The sequence below is a fragment of the Manacus candei genome, unplaced genomic scaffold (assembly GCF_025592945.1).
Source record: "Manacus candei isolate 608988 ecotype Guabito, Panama unplaced genomic scaffold, ASM2559294v1 h1tg000067l, whole genome shotgun sequence".
Taxonomy (NCBI): Eukaryota; Metazoa; Chordata; class Aves; order Passeriformes; family Pipridae; genus Manacus; species Manacus candei.
Window position 1 is genome coordinate 8,626,774 of NW_026138115.1, and position 17,397 is coordinate 8,644,170.

Consider the following 17,397-nt stretch of genomic DNA (forward strand, 5'->3'; position numbering starts at 1 on the left):
GTTCCCTTCCCATGTGGGGCCTTAATGTTTCTCTTGCATTTTAGGGTGGATGTGAACTTCAGGGAAGAAGTGGGAGATTGACAGGCTGAAAGGATAGCGCCACTTGTGTTTGCAGAACTGGCTGCGCACTCCAGCTCAACCCATTTCACCCAGTGCCATTTCAGTCCTGAGTCCTTGCCTTTGCAGCACAGTGATATTCTGCAGTGCCCTGGGCCCCCCCTTCCTGCTCTGCCAGAGCATAGGCACCTACATTCCATAGCTTCCTATCACCCTCTTCCAATGCCCTCCAGCAAATCTACCGAAGTACCTCCAGCTAGCGAAGCCCTGCTCCGCTGGTGCTCAGTTGTGACCTGCAGCATCCATCTCCTGGCTTTGTTCCTGAGCCCTTTCCCTCTCCAATGCGCCTCAGCTTAGACCTGCAATACTGAGCTCCTTCTACAACTCTGCCAATGTACCTATAGACTTAATTGAAGGTCCATTCATCGCTGTGCCATTTGAACTCTTCAGACTGCTCTGTTGGTCATCCGAGCACTTATCTGTGACACTCCAGGTTTCAATGTCCCTGTAGCCCTGCCGCAGCCCTGCCAGCACATCCTCATATTGCCTGCTGCAGCCATGTCATGCGGCATTTCAACCAACTGTCCCAGGGCTCTCCCCTCCCTTCCCCTCTCCTTCCAAGTGTTCCTGTGCCACATTTCTGACGCTGGTTCTTCTTCTGGTCCTGCACAGATATGATTTTGTATCTGAATGCTCCTATGATGGAAGGCCAGAACTGACCTGACCTGCAATCCTGCAGGAAAAGGGACTGGCCTTGGCCTGCCTGACTTTCCCAGCTGATGTGGCTGAGAGCAGAAGCTAAGGGACACAGGACAGAGAGGAGAAGGTGGAGATGAGGGCAAGCCCCCATGTCAGTCAGGCCTGGACCAACTCCTCTCAGGTTGGGCAGACTCAGGAGAGCTGGGCAAGAAGCTGTGCTGGCCCAGCTGTTGAGCATTGCTCAGCATTTCAGGGGTAGGATGCTGCCCGGTCCCCCTCTCACTCCCCCTTGGCATCTCTCAGACACTGTCTTCCTCTTCTCCCTTGCTGCCAGAGTGAAAACCCACTCCCTATTATTTCCTGCCCCAGGGTTTCCCAGGAAGACGCTACCAGGCGCGAAGCAGGAAGCCAGGAGCAGGGGTAAGGAGACCTCGCCTTTTTCTTTGCACACACCGAGCTACCCGTCAACCTCATCCAGACAGGCTGCGAGCAAGCAGGCAGGGCAGGGGAGCGGCGGCGGCGGCGGCGGCAACCCTGGAGCCCCCGGCCGGCAGTCCCACGGCGGGGTGCCCGGGAAAACGAGGGTGGCTGGCAGGGAAGACGCGGTGCTTCAAGGACCATGGCAGCCGCTACGAGCCGGGGAGTTAGTGATTCCTCGTCGGAGGACCCCAGCGGGACAGGAACAGATGCCCCTCCGCCAACGCGAGGAGTTCGGCGCTGCTGCCTGGCACAAGAGCGATCCGAACCCGCCCCAGCCCCGCCGGCCCGCACCCTCCGTCCTGCTGGACCACACCGGCCGGGAAGTTGGCTCTGGATGAGGCGCGTCCTCAGCTCTAGGCTCTGCTCGGGGAGGGGCAGGGGAGGAGTGGAGGGTTAATAGGGAGGGGAGCTAACGGCAGAAATATGAGGGGCTGGGAGGACCCCCCTCCCCGGGAGTCACAGCCATCGTCCCTGTTTCCCCTCTGCTGCTCTAGTTGCTCTGCAAAAAGGTTAAAAAGAAACAAGCGTGGGAACCCACCGTGTCCTCCTCGGAGGGAGACAGGGGAGCGGTAGATAGAGATAGGCACAGAGTGGTGCTTGCTGCCGTGGAAGTGATGCTCATACTGAGCCTGAGAAACAGACGAGGAAGAGGAGGCAGAAGAAGCCACGTTAGAGGAACTCCACACAGAGCTGACGATACATCCCCAAAAGAGGGAGCACATCCACAGGGTCCAGGCGGGGCGGCGTCCCGGGCAAATGCTGGGGTCTATTCTCAGGTGCATGGTCAAGGCACAAGACACCTACAGACGGGCAGTCTGAATTCCAGCCAAGGAGAGAGAATAACGTTCATGATGCCAGGGGACCCATGCTAGCAGAAAAGAGAGTTGCTTCCGAGGCTCTAGGGGTGTGCGTGTGTGCTCAAGAGGCAAAGAGACAGTATGTGTGCGAGAGTGCTAGCAGAGAAGGGGAGGGATGGGGGAAGGTTAGTAACCACACAGAGACGAATAAGACGCGCCGTTTCCCAGGGCCGGATCTACTGTGGCAGGAACCCCTCGGCTGTACCGAGCCTCCAGGAGTGCGCAGGAAAGCCGCACATGTCCGCGCGAGGGTCCTGTTCGGGTTCCTCCAGGATTACGGGGTCCTTGAGGACTTTTCCCTGCCTGCGATCCCTGTCTCTCACTTTGCTGAGAGGGACTATTAAAAACGAAAAAGAAGAAATAAGCCAGAGACCTCAGGTAATATTTTGATTTTTTTTTTATCCCAATTCCAGGGGATTTCAGTCGCTTCTCCACTAGCAAGTGTTGCAATGCAGAATTGCTAGGACACGCACACGCGCGCGCACACACACACACAGAGCAATCTGGATTGTTATCCTCCTTCCCACGAGTCCAGGCGACCGAGGGATCAAGCCGATTAACCCTGCGCAGCCGGCGAGGGCAACGCCAGGTCTCCCCGGGCGGTGGGTCGGTCGGTCGGTCGCGGAGCAGCGGCCGTGTCCGGGCGATGGGTCGAGCGGGCGGGCGCGGAGCGAGCAGAGCCGGGGGCGGGCGCGGGCGGCCGGCGCGGCAAGTGCGGGCAACTCGGCGGCGCAGGTGAAGCGCAGCCGGGGCGGCCGGGGAAGCGTCTCCGCCAATGGGCGAGCCGCATGCAAATGTCCCGGCCCCGGCCAGCCAATGAGGGCGGCGGCAGCGCTCCGCAGAGGGACTGGCTGACTCCGGGGGGAGGCGGGGCCGGGGGGCGGCACCGCCCCCGCCATTCACGCGCTCGTGTGGTCCCCGCGCGCGGGGTCCCGGCCCGGCGGGCCCAGGACGGGCTGAGGGGCTGCCGCGGGCAACACCCCGGGCAACACCCCGGGCTCCCGAAACTGCCCGCAACGGAGTCCCCAGCGCTGACCCAGCGGAGGGGAACGCCTCGCACCGTGCCGGGGAACCAGAGCCCGGCATGCACCCTCACGGTCGCGGGGGCTGCCTGCCCCGAGCAGCCCCTGGGGAAACGCGCCCACTTGGTCCGTGCGGGGACGGGACGCGCCCACTTGCCACGGGCGCCTCCTCTCACGCCGCCGTCCCGCTGTGCCTCGGGCGCGGAGAGCAGCGGGCACGGGGCACTCGGACACGGCACAGCCAGGGCATTCTCTGGAGAAACGCCGTCCCCCTGGCCCGTCCCACTGCTCGTCCTGCGGCCGCAGCTGCTCAGGAGCAAAGGGAGAACCAGGAATGACCGCACTCTTTAAAATTTCGTATGGCTCTTAGAGATTTATTTTTTTTTTAATGCTCCTGCAACAATAGGCTGAGTCCAAACAGGTGTACCTGCACTTAATCCTCGGCGAGTAAGGGATGGAGCCAGAGTTTGCAGCCCATAAATTAATAAATAAATACATTATCTCGTAATTTGTTGTCAAATTGCATAGCAAAAATCCCCAGCCACACTGAGTATGCCAGGCACCAGCAGTGAAGTGACTTACACAGCATCACTCAAGGAGTCTATAAGGAGCTTTGGAAAAGAAGCCAACCAGCCCCAGGACTCACTTTGCACTGCACTGCCTCCCTCTCCTTCATTTATTCATACTAACTAGAATAAACTGTTTATGACTGTAAGTTTTCTTGTTTTCCCCTCTAGATCCATGTTTGTAGGTGTGCACACATCTGCCTCAGAAACCTGCCGTTGGACTCAAGTATCTCCCTAACCCAGAGGTGCAATGTTTCGGTCATTGATCTCAATTTGGTACAACACGACAGTAACTTGTAATGATCAGCCTGAGTTGCAGAACTACTACTTCTAGCTGAGCCTGATATGCTTGTAATTTATTTTCTAGTAACTTATTTTACAGTATAAGTGATCTAAATCAGGGGCTACAGCAGTCAGAAATGTTTTGGTGTTTTGCTGGGTTTAATCAATGTTTGTAGAAAGCAAGAATACTACTTTCACATTTATCCAATACATGCCACCTAAGAATCTCAGAGTGCTTTAAAATCTTTTATTAATGAAGCCATTCAACAGCTTTAGGTATTACTTTGCCATTCTGCAGATAAGGAGACAGAGGCTCAGTCGTGTTGAGCCAGTGAGTGACTGATAGACATGGGAACTGAACAGAACAGACACCAGGATTCTCCATCCTAAACAGGACATGCCGTTAGTATAAATGTTTGACTGATTTGGGGGCCATTTTCTAGCCTTAAAGTGGGAATATCAGCTTTCCTCACAATGGAGCACGTAGCTGGAGACAGGACTGAGTAACCTGTGGTGCAGGTGCCTGCTGGATGGCAAATTTGCACTGCCATACACAGGGCACAGAGCAATTTATCTGTGCAAGACAGATATTCCTGGCCCTGAGTTTTTTTTTAGGAAACTGAAGTTGTTGCCATATATGTGGTGGGATACCCAGAAGGATCCTGTCTTTGTGGGGAAGAAGCCCCCTGCTCCCACCTGGGAGAAGAGGAGGAATACAACCTTGCATAACACTCTTCTGCAGACCCGTGAGTCGGTACCCTTGAGTCCCTCTCCACAGAAGTCCTGATTTTCTCTTAGTCCACAGTCAGAGTACTTTGAAATATTTATTGTGCAATTGAACTGTAGGGAGTCTGATTTAGGGGAAAGGGGGAAGGACATGTATTAAATACACATTACGGAGTAGCTTATTTGTAAAATACAGGAAATCTGAATAAGTTTCAGACTCAGCTAGTTATTAGCAATGCAGCAAAGCAACAAAGATCTGCCTCTCATCATTTTACTTTCTGTTTTCTCTGGCTACAGCATTATGAAAAGGACAGAATGCATAACACATTACAGAATCAGTCAAAGGGACCACAGAGCCTACAGGTCTAAACATTGAGGACTCAATGCTGCTTCTCCAAAAGGCAGAGGGGGAAAATTCATTAATTTGTATGGAAAATAAATGTGATTTAGGAAGTGTAATTCTAGAGGAAACAGCAGGGGAACTGCATGGATATACTCCTTGCCCCTTTCCTGCAACTATTTGCCCTGGTGCTGAAAGAGAAGAATATAGAAGAAGTTGTTTCTTTGTTGACTAAACTGTGGTAGCATCCTTCAGCTCTTAATTCCCCTTTAACAGTCCAATAGCCTCTTCTCCATACTCAAGCCCCTGTACATGCTGGCCACTTACTTCTTGGGCTGCTGTGGGAGACAAAGCCCTCAATAGACAACAAATCACTAAGATCCAAAAAAAATTGCTGATCCTTTCCCGTACTCAATCTGCCACCAGTCCTTCCCCACATACAGAGGTATCAGCTTAGGTGCAGGAGATGTACAAAGGAGAAAAGCATCACTTCAAAACGCCCTGGCCAAAGATAGAAAATGCCTAGGTAGTCCATAAAGAGGAGAAACAGAGAGCTTCCCTCTGATGGGGAGTTGTCCTATGTTCTGCCTACCAATCTTCCTTTGCTGCAAACCATTGGGCATTAGGCAAAAACAAGAAAAGCCAAGAAAGCCAAACTGTGGGACTACAACATAAAAAGAAATAATAAAAAACAGGAAAACCTGTGAAGCTAGCTATAAATACATCGTAGGATTCTAGTGACACCATAAAGTACTGGAACTTCACTCTGCTTTGCTTTATTAGGTGTTGGTGGATGTATTTACTGCCCTGTAGTTCACAGGTGACTCATTTATTTAGCAGCACCACTGCAGGAAGAGGGCAGATTTCAAATGCAATTTTCCTAGTTGGATGGCAAGAGAAAGTTTATAGTCATCAGTGATGTTTCAACAACATTACTGCCACCAGATTTACTTCAAAAGTGGCTGGTTTTGTTGTATTCATATTAGTTTAGTTAATCTGGGTAAAGATACAGTCCTTCTAAATGCTCTTATGTCTCCAGAACTGAGATGGATGCCTTAAAGGGTAATGGTTCCCCTCATATGCTGCTCCCTACAGATATGAGAAAAGTAGTCCTATTTCTTACATTTCTTTTACTAGAAGAGCAAAGGGCCACCATATTCTGCAGAAACGAGAAATAATAAGGCAATTGTTTCTGAGTTTTAGAATCCCAGAAAGAGAGCCAGTCAGCTTCAAGCCCAGGAAAAGTTTGTACTTCGCCTTATTGGAGGGAGAAAGTACAACTCTATGTTTCCTATTAAATCTTAGCTATTAATTACTTTGCTGCACTCAGAAGTGAAAAATCAGTGCTGCTTTAAAATCATAGATCTCTCAAATTGGATCCAAAGGGGAAACTCCATTAGCTTTTAGCAATACAGGGTGCCTGACAGAGAGAGGACAGCTCTGCCTTCCCCCAGTAGATGCTAACAAGGTACAGTGTTAGCTAGTGTTAGCCACAGTAAGGTTAAGGAATAAGGTCAGCTAGAACAGCCTGTCACCCAAAAGCTTTTCCCAGACTGAACTGTTTCTCTCAAGGCTCAAAACAGTTAATTTTTTTTTTAATGTACTTTTCCAAGAACAAGAAGGAGGGTGAGAACAGGTTTCACTTATGATCTTAAAATACAGTTTTAAATAAAATAAAATAAAATAAACCAGAGAGGATTGCATGCTGTAGAGAGCTTAGCACTGTCTTTAGGAAGGTTCCTCAAATACTGCTGGGGACAGCAGTGACCAAAAATCTGGTAAGTTCCTCAGCACTGCCAGCAGAATTAACTGCTCCAAGACTAGTCCCTGGTGCCCCACTGTCCTTGTCATCACTGCTTCTCTGCAGGCAGCCTCAAGGGGCGAGACCCAGCAGCACCAAAGAATTATCGGTGTTTGCTCATCCAGAGCGAAAGGGAAGGGTTGCTCCAGGACAGGGCTGAAAACCATGCACGCAGCTGCTGCTATGCAGTACTTTTTCTGTGTATAACCAACTTGCTGCAGTCTCTGTAGTTCTCAGTTTTATTCCGTATCTTTGGGGGCGGGGGGGGGAGGGGGAAACCCATCTATTCTCAGGGCTTCTCTGCTTTTCTTTAGCAACCCTAAGTCCAATTACCTACAAAAGTTGAGGCATATGCCTTAGACGTTACCAGTAACATAGAGCAGGTCTTTCTCTCTTTTCTGCTCAGCTCCACCGATTGCCACAAGCAACTAATACAGAAGCTTTGGAGCCTAGCGTTGTTCTCATTTGTGTCAGGGTGAATAAACTCAACAGAGCCAGTAGACTGACATCAGTGAAGGGAGATCTGACCCTTGATGTTCATTTGTGAGAAGAGAAATGCAAGCTGATTATAACTAGTTAGCCTAGACTAGCAGTAAGTCAGCCAAAAGCAACAGTAACCACTGGGAAACAAATTCTGTTTTATCAAGCATCCAAATTAAGGGCCAAAAATCATGTAAAGTTCTGACTTTTCTGACACACCTAGAGTCCTATGTTGGCGGAAATAAGCAAGAATCAGTGGCTGGGCACACAAATGCAGTAACATATCTCATTTTGTAAAGCATTAATCAATTATAATTGGTAAAGAGGCAATGTCAGAATTTGCTAGTGCAAACTGACAATAACATGTTAGAATTGCCCCTGTTTGCTAGATAATGTATAAAGGACAATCCAGTTTACTCAGCACTACACAAACTAACACAAGCTCTCCCTTCCCTGGAGAGCTTACAGACTTGCTGGAAACACATGAGCCAACATATGTCAGAACAGCTTTACGAGCAAACAGAACCTTTTTTTGGCCAGTCTGCTAGTCTGTGAACCTAAGAGAATGCAAAGGCTTATATACTGGCAACAGTGCCTTCACACAGGAGTGTCTACTCCAACTGCTTTCAGTCCTGAGCTTGAGAGTTGTCGTTCATTTCTTCATCCTTGGGAATTCTCCTTCACCGAATGTGCTGCAGGGATACCCCTGACTACCTGCATAAGACACCAGCAAGCATCCTCTCTCCTAAAGCTGCCTCAGAAATTAGGACAAGATCCTTCTCACATTTCAGACCCTCTACAAGATCAGTAATTATGAATGGGCTTTGTGTTAACTAAAGGATGCCTAGGTTTAGTTTATTTCAGTCAACATGAGGAGGCTCTGTTATTCAAGTCTCCCTTTTGTCTCACAAACCCTTTAGTCCCTTCCACCCATGGGTACTTTATCAAAGTGGGCTAAGCAAGCTCTGCTGACAGGCAGACTCTTGTCTTACATGAGAAAACTGATCCTGTGTGGCTGCACAGCTTTTTCCTCCAGGAAGGCTGGAACTGCATCTATCTCTTTTACTCTCAATAGAAGCTGGGCTCAATGGCAGCTGCTCAAAGCTTGTCAGGCAGAGAAACAGAACCTGCTTCCACTTCTTGTATCACTTTAGGCAATATGACTTTTAGCAAATGTTTGTTCAGAATCAGGAAGATTAGAGAAACTAGAAGACTGGCCAAGTTTGAAAAAATCAAGGTTACCCACTGTTTGACCTTAGATAATTATTGAATCACCAATGAAGGAAAAGAGCCCAACAGTTTAATTTTCTGATTTTTCTGTCACAGAATTCACACTTCTGTACTTCTACTACCTGTGTTTCATTAAGGATACCAGTATAAAATGTAGTGACCTTTAGCATGTGCTGAGAACTAATTTCCATCATTCATAACAGCTGCCTCTTAAAGCTCTGTGATTAGCCTGATTGTATGTTGAGCCAAATTCACCTCTAGCATAACTCCTAGTAACTGATATTATGGATGCAAGTAGCTACTATGCCTATGGAAACAAAAAGATATGTGTACCTTGCTCTCCCTATGTTTGGAATCAGTGTTGCCAAGTCTAGGGTGAAGGCGAACAGCCTGTTTCCAGCCTAGGTGTGAGCCTTGCCTGGGATAACACACTGCTGCAATCCCTTGCCTTCAGTGACTCTCATAGCAGCTTGAGGTTAGATGCACTGGCAGATCACAGAGGAGGATGTGTTGCATACTTTAATTTTGGCTGTACCTATTCTGGAAACCTAGATTTATATCTCCAAGGTCTGCCAGTCCAGCACCTTACACACTAGCGCTAAATATTAGCACCGCAGAAATAACATTTGTGTCATGAATTCTTAGTGTGGAAGAAAACAGCTGGGAAACTATTTTTTAAGAGTTCTGAGTTCTAAAATTTAAATAGCACCTGAAAGGCTAAAGTAGAAAGAGATAGAAAAAGACAGGGCTAAAATATCTGCTGAGATAAATAGCGAACTATTTTAATTTTACCCATGAAAGCAGAAAGAAGACTTTTATTTTCCTTTTGCACTCAAAGAAATCTTGTCTGACACAGAAAGGAAAAGCTAGAAAAACTGTTGCTTTTGCTCCTTTAAACTGACTTCTGTGCTAATGAAAAGCGAGTTCTCTAATACACACTGTGCACAGGCTCCCCTCTGCTTCTCTTCTCTCTTCCATCTATCATCTTGCCCGGCTTTTGCTTTTAATCACCGGTTCAACTCACAGCAATAACTGCCAGGTGACTGGTGTTTGCTGTGGTCACACAACCACCGAAAAAAAAAAAAGAAAAGCAAAAAAAGATACAGGGGGGAAAATCTTTCAATGACAGAAGTGTCTCATCAGCAGACAAAAACCAAAGTGATTCCAGTGGCCAAGCCTCCTTGCGTGGGAGCTGGTAGTAGCTGTAATTTCCTAAGATGTATACCTTGTCAGTGTGCAGAAGAGGAGAGAAAAAGAATGTTGAGCAGCCAAAGCTAAAAATTGAAAGGACAAAAGAAGACACTGGAGGGAACAGTTCTTCTGCTTTTAGCCCTGACAGAGCCCATGCTGACGGTCTGTGTCAAACCATTGCTGGCTAAGGCATAACAAACAATAAAACTGTTAGATAGTCTTCTCCTCACCCAAAGGAGACAGCCATTTTTACATATGGTGCCTGTGCTACACGACCTACACAGAGTGGTACACAATATACAGTCCAATTGCTCTCAACCACAAATGAAGTTTTCCCCTCCAAGTAACTAGGCTCATAATAGACAAGACAGCCAGGTACCTTAAGAGGCTATGTAGTCCATCTCTCTGCACCAATGTAGTATAAACTTTACCTACAACACTCTTGGTGATGTTGTCTAAGTTGCAATGATGAAGAATCAATGCTCTAAAAGCAATATACACCAGTGTTCAACTTTATAGACAGAATTTTTTTTTTTCTTTCTCACAAATCTGCCATAGTTGAAGAATTTTCTGGTGACACCTATAAATTACAAATGCATTAATTGGGATATAATTAATACTAGCTTTCCTTGTGCCCAGATATAAACATACTAAAATATTGTAACTAGCAGCAGTATATAATATATTGCAACACTGTGATGGTATATATAAGCATTTCACTAAGTATGTGAGCAACATGATCATCAAACAGGCAAACAAGACATAGTTGCTCATAAGAGGCATCCAAGTAACAAAAAGTTACAACAAAGGACAAGATAAGCATAAAGGATGCAAACACACAGGGCATCCTGCTAAACACACAAGAAGCATGTCTGGGGAAAAAAGAACAAGAGAAGCAGCACTGTTAGCAGCCGAAGACCTCATTTTTGGGAGATTGAAAATAGCATTAAAGAATCAAGTATGAAAAGGGAAATTGGATATGGAAGATAACAAGCCAGCATCACTTCTAACTTCTATCATCCTTCCCTGCTTCTCACCTCTTCTTCTGCAGCTAAATCCATCAAGTACTGTAGCTGTCAGTTCTAACTCTAGAGAATCAGCTCTATGGCACTGTATAGTCACAGTTAATTTAGGACATAAATATTAAAGAATAACAGTTTTGTATATAAAGCAATAATTAATGATAACAACTGAGAATTAACCATTAGCATAAAGTCTCTTGCTACTTAATGAGTTCAATAAAGTTTTGGTTTAAAGTTTAAAACTGGTCTGGTTTACCAGTATTCTAAATGTTCCCTTCCTAGCAATCTGTAATTCCCTAACAACATATACACATACGTTTTCAGTTGCAATACTGCAGTCTGTTATTTCTTGCCCCATCATAGAAGAAAGATTATTTCCGTCCTCTTCACAGATACCATTTATATATTTGAAGACTTCTGCTATGTCACTCCTCCCTAGACAAGGACATTTGCTATATTGTTCCTTAGAGATCTATGGTGTTTTGACTGTGCTCATTATTGCTGGTTTCCCAGAGATGTTTTCCAAATATCTACATTTTTCTTGAAGTGCCATTCCCCAGACTGGTTGCAGTCCTTCAGATGGAGTCTCATGAACACTGCATACACAAGAACAATTATTTCATGTATCTTATTGGTGATACTCCTCGGTGATATCTGCATAGAAGAAGGGCTCATATTAGCACCCTGGTAGCTACTTCCAGTTTTACATTCTATAACATTAAATATATGGCAAAGCCCTTGTTTGCAGGTTCCCAGGTCTTTTGCACTCAAATTTTAAAATTTTTGCAACTTTCAGAAAATTCAGCTTAAGTCACTGTAGCATTACACTGGGATGAGTAGTTGTACAGCACCAACTACCTGTTTCCTGCTGATATATTTAATACTACTGAGGAGAGGCCCTGGCTTCAAGGCATACAACACACCCACATGAAAAATCAAACCAATGAAAGCAGAATACACTCCAGATCCATTTGCAGCAACTGATCAGAGACCTTACTGGTACACCTGGTCTCCAGCAGAGAAGCTCAACAAAAGCACAATAGTGAGAATAAATATAAGGAGCATGAACTGCTTTAAAAACACCTCTATCCTTTTGAAGCACCTCACTCTCCTATCATTCCTCAGGGTCTCAAACTCCACCCACACAAGCTTCTCCAACGCTGCAGGTCTCCTGTGACACCAGCAGTTTCCTTGTCTTGCCAAATCCTCCAACTCACCTGTGATTCAAAGAGTGTTTGTACTAGTCACATGGATGCAAAAAGCCTGCTTCCTCAAACAAAACACTTCCCTTTACCCAGCATCCTTGTCTTTGAGCAAAATGAGAGGGAATTCATGTAGGGGGAGGCACCTAGCAGCAACAAAATCCCACCGGAGCTGCAAATGATACCACCAGAGCAAGTGCAGTTATCAGGAGTACAAGGGCTTTAAGCACCAGACAGCAGTGAAAATTGGGACATGGAAACAAAGAAGGGAAAGGAGTAGCATGCTCCCTCACTGATAGGCTGTATACAACAGACAAGGCATAAACTGCTACCAACATGGATGTCCTGTTTATTGGACAGGACTGACAGGAAACTCCAGTAACTCATTGTAAAGTGTCAAGGGAAAAGCTAATGATAGGGAAGCAGGGATTATGTTTAAAGTTGTCAGATGCACACAAACACAGGTGCATACACACATGCACACACATTTCTGCTTCTCTCTCTCCTCTGTAGCCTCTTTATCTCTTCATCAGACCATTGGCCAGGGACAACTACAGAAGAAACAAAAAAAAAGTGAAAATTCCTGCATAACCCATAGAGGGAGCTCACTTGAAGAACCACACTTTTTCATTTCTTCCTTCTGAACTTTGGGTTGGTCATAAAAAAGCTATCTGCACCCTGGACCAATTCATCCTTTAAGTCACCCTTTAAGTTATAACTAGGTCTGCACAGTTTTAATCAGATGCCAAGTTTCGCCTCCCTCTCCTTTTTATCAGTCACCAAAAATGATCAGTCAGGATGGCAACACACAGTCTGTCACTGACTTGTCCAGGGTACTGTCCAAATCATGGTAAGGTACTGTGAGGGAGAAGGAAATGTGAGTGGTCTTCAGAATGATTAACTGTGAGTCATTTTGTTGCTGTCTTCATCTCTGCATCTCCTTCTAATCTCCTCCTGCAGAGAAATCTGACGGTAGCTATTCTGTGACAGCTCAAGCTACCAAAAAAATCCTGAAGAGGCAGAAAGCAGTATGTGATCAACAGAATAAACAGATATACAGGTGCTCTCTATAACACCTTTTCTTGCTACTTATAACACCTTCTCAGATGCTACTTATCCGCTACCAGGCCCTACACTAGATGTTATCACCTGAAATGTAGCAGCAGGCAGATAAAAACAGGGCATCTGATATTCCTGGCTACCTGAAAAAATATTTGTTCTACAAGAAACAGAACTACAGAAATAAGCAAGTAGGAAATGAAGCTTTATGTTTCCCCTTTGTTGTGCCATGTGTGCCTTCCCCTATTCACCATAATGTCACCGCACGACCCTCAGTTCCTCCCTGCATTCTCTCACACTCTCTCCTCTGATGTGCTCAGATTTTTGTCATATTTCCTTACCCTGCTGTAACACCTTTCATTTCTTTTCCTTCTCATGTCTTGCTTTGGGCGAGGAAACAGCGGTCTGTGTTGTGGCAGGTTCGGAGCTGGAAGCTGCAAGCCTACCAGCTTGAGGGCCAGCCCTCATGACTCAGTAGGGTTGAAGAACAGACTCTGGAGGAATTCAGTATCTCTGGGGCTTCAGTACTCCTGTCAAATGTGGTGGCAGCTGGCCAGGCAACCAAAGGGGCAATGGCCAGACAGAGCAATTGCAGAAGCATCGTTTCCCTAGAAAAACAGACTAAAATAACACTGTATTTCCACACTAGTACAGTATGGTCTCAGCCCGTGCAACAGCTGAAGTTGCAGAATGCTGGCTTCTCACTATGGGCTGTATTGCAAGAAACCTTTTGTAAAGGGAGTACCAGAACCAAAGACTGTGGTATGAGAGTTGGGTAATTCAGCATCTTAGATCTGTACCATGTATATATGCTAATGAAGCATGTGTTAGTTAAGGGTCACAGAAAGAGCAGCACCAGAAGGAATCCTTCAAAGGTGAATAATTCTGTGCCACTTTGATCAAGCATTACTCTACACTAGAAATGGGAGATCTCACCTAGCACTGACAGTAGGACTTAGACCAGCTCAAAGGCAGGGAAACTGCTTCTCTTCCCCATCTGCAAACATCCCTTTGGTGTCACAGCCAACCAGTGAATAGAAATCGCATGAGAGAGAGAAATAAATTATCTAACGCAGTTTGAGGTAGGAGGAAGATATTACACAAACGTAAATTTCAAAACTAGTATGACAGCGTGTTTCCAGCTTCTGCTGAGGAAATGGGTAGCCTCTGAGGGAAGCCCCAAAGCCATCTCGTTATTTGTGGGTTCTATGAAACTCTTTTACCCATCCCCAGAAATACTACTGAGCTTTAAAGAACTTATTAACAAAATTTTTACCTAAAGAAATAAAACTACGAAAGGCTTCTGCTTTCAACAGAGGATGATCTAATAATTTTGGTTTGGTTTGGGTTTTTTCCCCCAGCAAGCTGTATTGCAACAAATCACTCTCATTATTGGGTTTTCTTAGGTTGCTAGTTACAGACAAAAAATAATACATATCCAGATGTTTGTACAGAGTTTTTAATAGCTTAGGTTATCTAAGTCATGGTAAAATAGTTTATAGGGTTAAAATCAGACTAGACAAAGCACTGAGACAACCAGGCAACAATTCCACATCATCCAAGTAGGACAGTGGCATTTAGCAGGTATTTTTACCTTCATCCATATTCATTTATCTCCTTATCTCCCATTTTTGTAATTGTCCATCCCATCCTGCACAGTAGCACACACAGGCTCACCCACTCACTCCCATTTCTTCTCTTGCCAAGAAGAGCATCCTGTGTGGGATTCAATCATTTGTTGTCCACAGAACTTCTGGTGTGTGTCTCTCTAAATAGCTGACATCTGGAGGAGCTAGATACTACTTATACCCTCCTTAGCACAATCAGATGCTGCTAAAGAACATGACAAAACGCCTCATTTTTAAAATATCTTCTCTCTACCCCCTCTTCTTCTTTCCAACAAGTTTTTTTTTCTGAGAGGCATTCACAGTCTACTACACATAGTGACCAGCTTTCAAAGCCATTGTTCTCGGGTACACAAAGAAATCAATATAAAAGTATACACTGATAACAATCAATTATTTCTGCACTCACTTCTATAACATACTGTTTTTATGAAAAATGTATCACTCTAGAACCCTGCTGCAAAGCTAGGAACACAACTCGAGGCATTTGAGTTCTTTAATTACTAATCCCCTGCTTTCCTCTTCATTATTCAATAGACACCTTAACTTTTATTTCAATTAAAAGAGGGGATTCCCAAACTACAGAATTTTCTAATTATACAAATCTGTTTCACTTGATGATTGTTTCTGTCTCACTAACAAATAGGGAGTCTACAATAACATGATCCTGATCCTGTAATTAAAAGACTGAATGCAGAAAGGGGAAGATGTTACATGGTTTTCCAGCACACCTCAATTTTGAATAATTGATTTTGCAACAAAAACCACAAATCACTCAGAGCAGGTTGTTGACTTTTTTAACATTCTCTCTCACACACATGCCAGTCTATTCATGTTCACGTGTAATCTTTACTTCAGTGGAGTATGCCTTCATTCAAAAAATACATCTAGGACATACATGCCTCAGGTCACCCAGACAAAAGAAATACAAACAGCCAGCAAAGTGACAGGTAGCACAGATGCATCTAAACTGATTAAATTGCTGTTGCTAGAACACACACACTGCAATCTCTTTCCCTTTTGGTTTATTCAAAGTACCCTGTCATTCTTCTCCAATCCTTTCCAAAATGCTCGTTAGCAGGTTGAGAGAATTAAGTTAAGTTGACTCACTGATATTAATAGGTCTCTCTAATTCAATAGCAGCATGTTCAGAGAATGCCACCTGCCTTCTCTTTAAGCAAAAGTTACTGAAACACGGCCAACACTTTGCCCAACTGTTTCAAAAGCTAAAATTAGACACACCTGTTTCAACAGTTGTTTCAGCAGCTGGACACGGGGATATGGATCAATAAGATTTACTCACAGTTTTCTCCCCTCAGAGCCAATAGTGTGATTTTAGTCTCTCAGCCTGTGTTTAGAGAAATGTGTATTGCCAGGGATACTGTGAATGAATCTAAAGAGGTCAGTGTTTCTCTTCCACATTGCTGGACCTTGCTACAATCCAAGAAAAATTGCTATTCAGTGGACTATGGGATCAAGATATACTGGTCTTGACCTAGTATTATACAAGGATAAGATCCTGAACCACATATAAACCAATGCAGTTATAAAACTGCAGGTATCGTAAAACTGAAGGCTTGTGAGGTTTGTACCCTTCCATTTCCTGCAATGAGTTGGCAATACTCATAGCTAAGCCAGCAAGTGAATCCTACCAACTTTTCCATTACTGATCTTGAAGTAATCCAGGTAACATCCAGGTAACATTCATAACTCACTTCCCCAGCATCTAAAGCACAACTGTCCCACCGGTTGTCTTCACATTCAGTGTGCACCTCCACTGCAGAAACCTATGTCATGTTGGAAAAAACCTCCACTGAAATGTTATAAAAGAACTGACTGTAATGTAAAAGATGATAAAATAAATTAAATCTTATTGAAATTACACTTCATGCACTAGCTGGAGCTGTTTTCAAGCTTCTATATCTGACCAAGTTGCTTGAGATTCCAAATACCTTGTCCTAAAAGATGCAATTCCCTAAAACTGCTCTATTTCACCACCTAGTTCTTTTTGCCTTTTTCCCCGAGGCATTTATAGAGTGCTACCCAGAGCCACTTAACCCAGTGGCAAGCCCTCTGGTGTGAATGTGAGACCACCTGGCAAACAGGATCAGTGAGATAATCCATGTTATGAAGTGTGAAAAACCAGGAATTCCATTAATTTGTTACTAGTAAGAAAATGACACAAAAAAATTCTCAAGACAATTCTCAAAGTTACAGCTGGCCCTGTAGTCTTGGAGTTCCCATATAATCAGAAGCCATACATTTGTAGACATGCGTGCACTCAAGTATGTAAAAGTCAACATCTCCCAGAGCTTATGCTCATCTCTATACTCCCCTGGAATGGGCATCTGAGTGTTTCAAAGAAAAGACACACACACACTCATGCATATGAACCCAGTAGTATGCACATTTGTGGAGGTCATTTATAATGTACAAAAATGTATGCAAGCATACAGCATACTGCTCTACAGCCAAGGATGTCTCAGAGCATATGGCACATCATCAGGTTCCCATCAAAACGCAGTGCAAATTTTCTCTTCTAAAGAGAAAGGGGCAGGGAATGGAGGGAGACTACTTGGCTGTCTAACCAGTAATAAATGCTTGTCAAGTGAGCTTTTGATAGGATATAAGGTGCTTGAAGAAGTGGGGCCACCACGATCAAACTGCACAAGTTGAACTCAAGAGCAGGGAAAACAGAAGAGACAGTGACATGAAGACTTTTTCCCTCTTTCTGGGAAATAATGAACAAATCCTTCAG

General features: G+C 45.0%; 1 protein-coding gene across 31 annotated transcripts in view; it reads right to left on the minus strand.

The window, feature by feature from the left end:
• NRXN3 (neurexin 3) overlaps positions 1–17,397 on the minus strand; it is a 1,015,491-nt gene that overhangs the window by 363,342 nt on the left and 634,752 nt on the right. For 6 of the 31 annotated variants that reach the window (XM_051806345.1, XM_051806335.1, XM_051806344.1 and 3 more), the window contains exon 1: positions 1,775–2,844. The exons of the other annotated variants lie outside the window; for them this stretch is intronic. In XM_051806345.1, coding sequence (XP_051662305.1) covers positions 1,775–2,018 — 244 coding nt within the window. In that variant the 5' untranslated portion in view covers positions 2,019–2,844. Of the gene's footprint in view, positions 1–1,774; positions 2,845–17,397 lie in introns of those variants that run through there. 31 annotated transcript variants of the gene reach the window in all.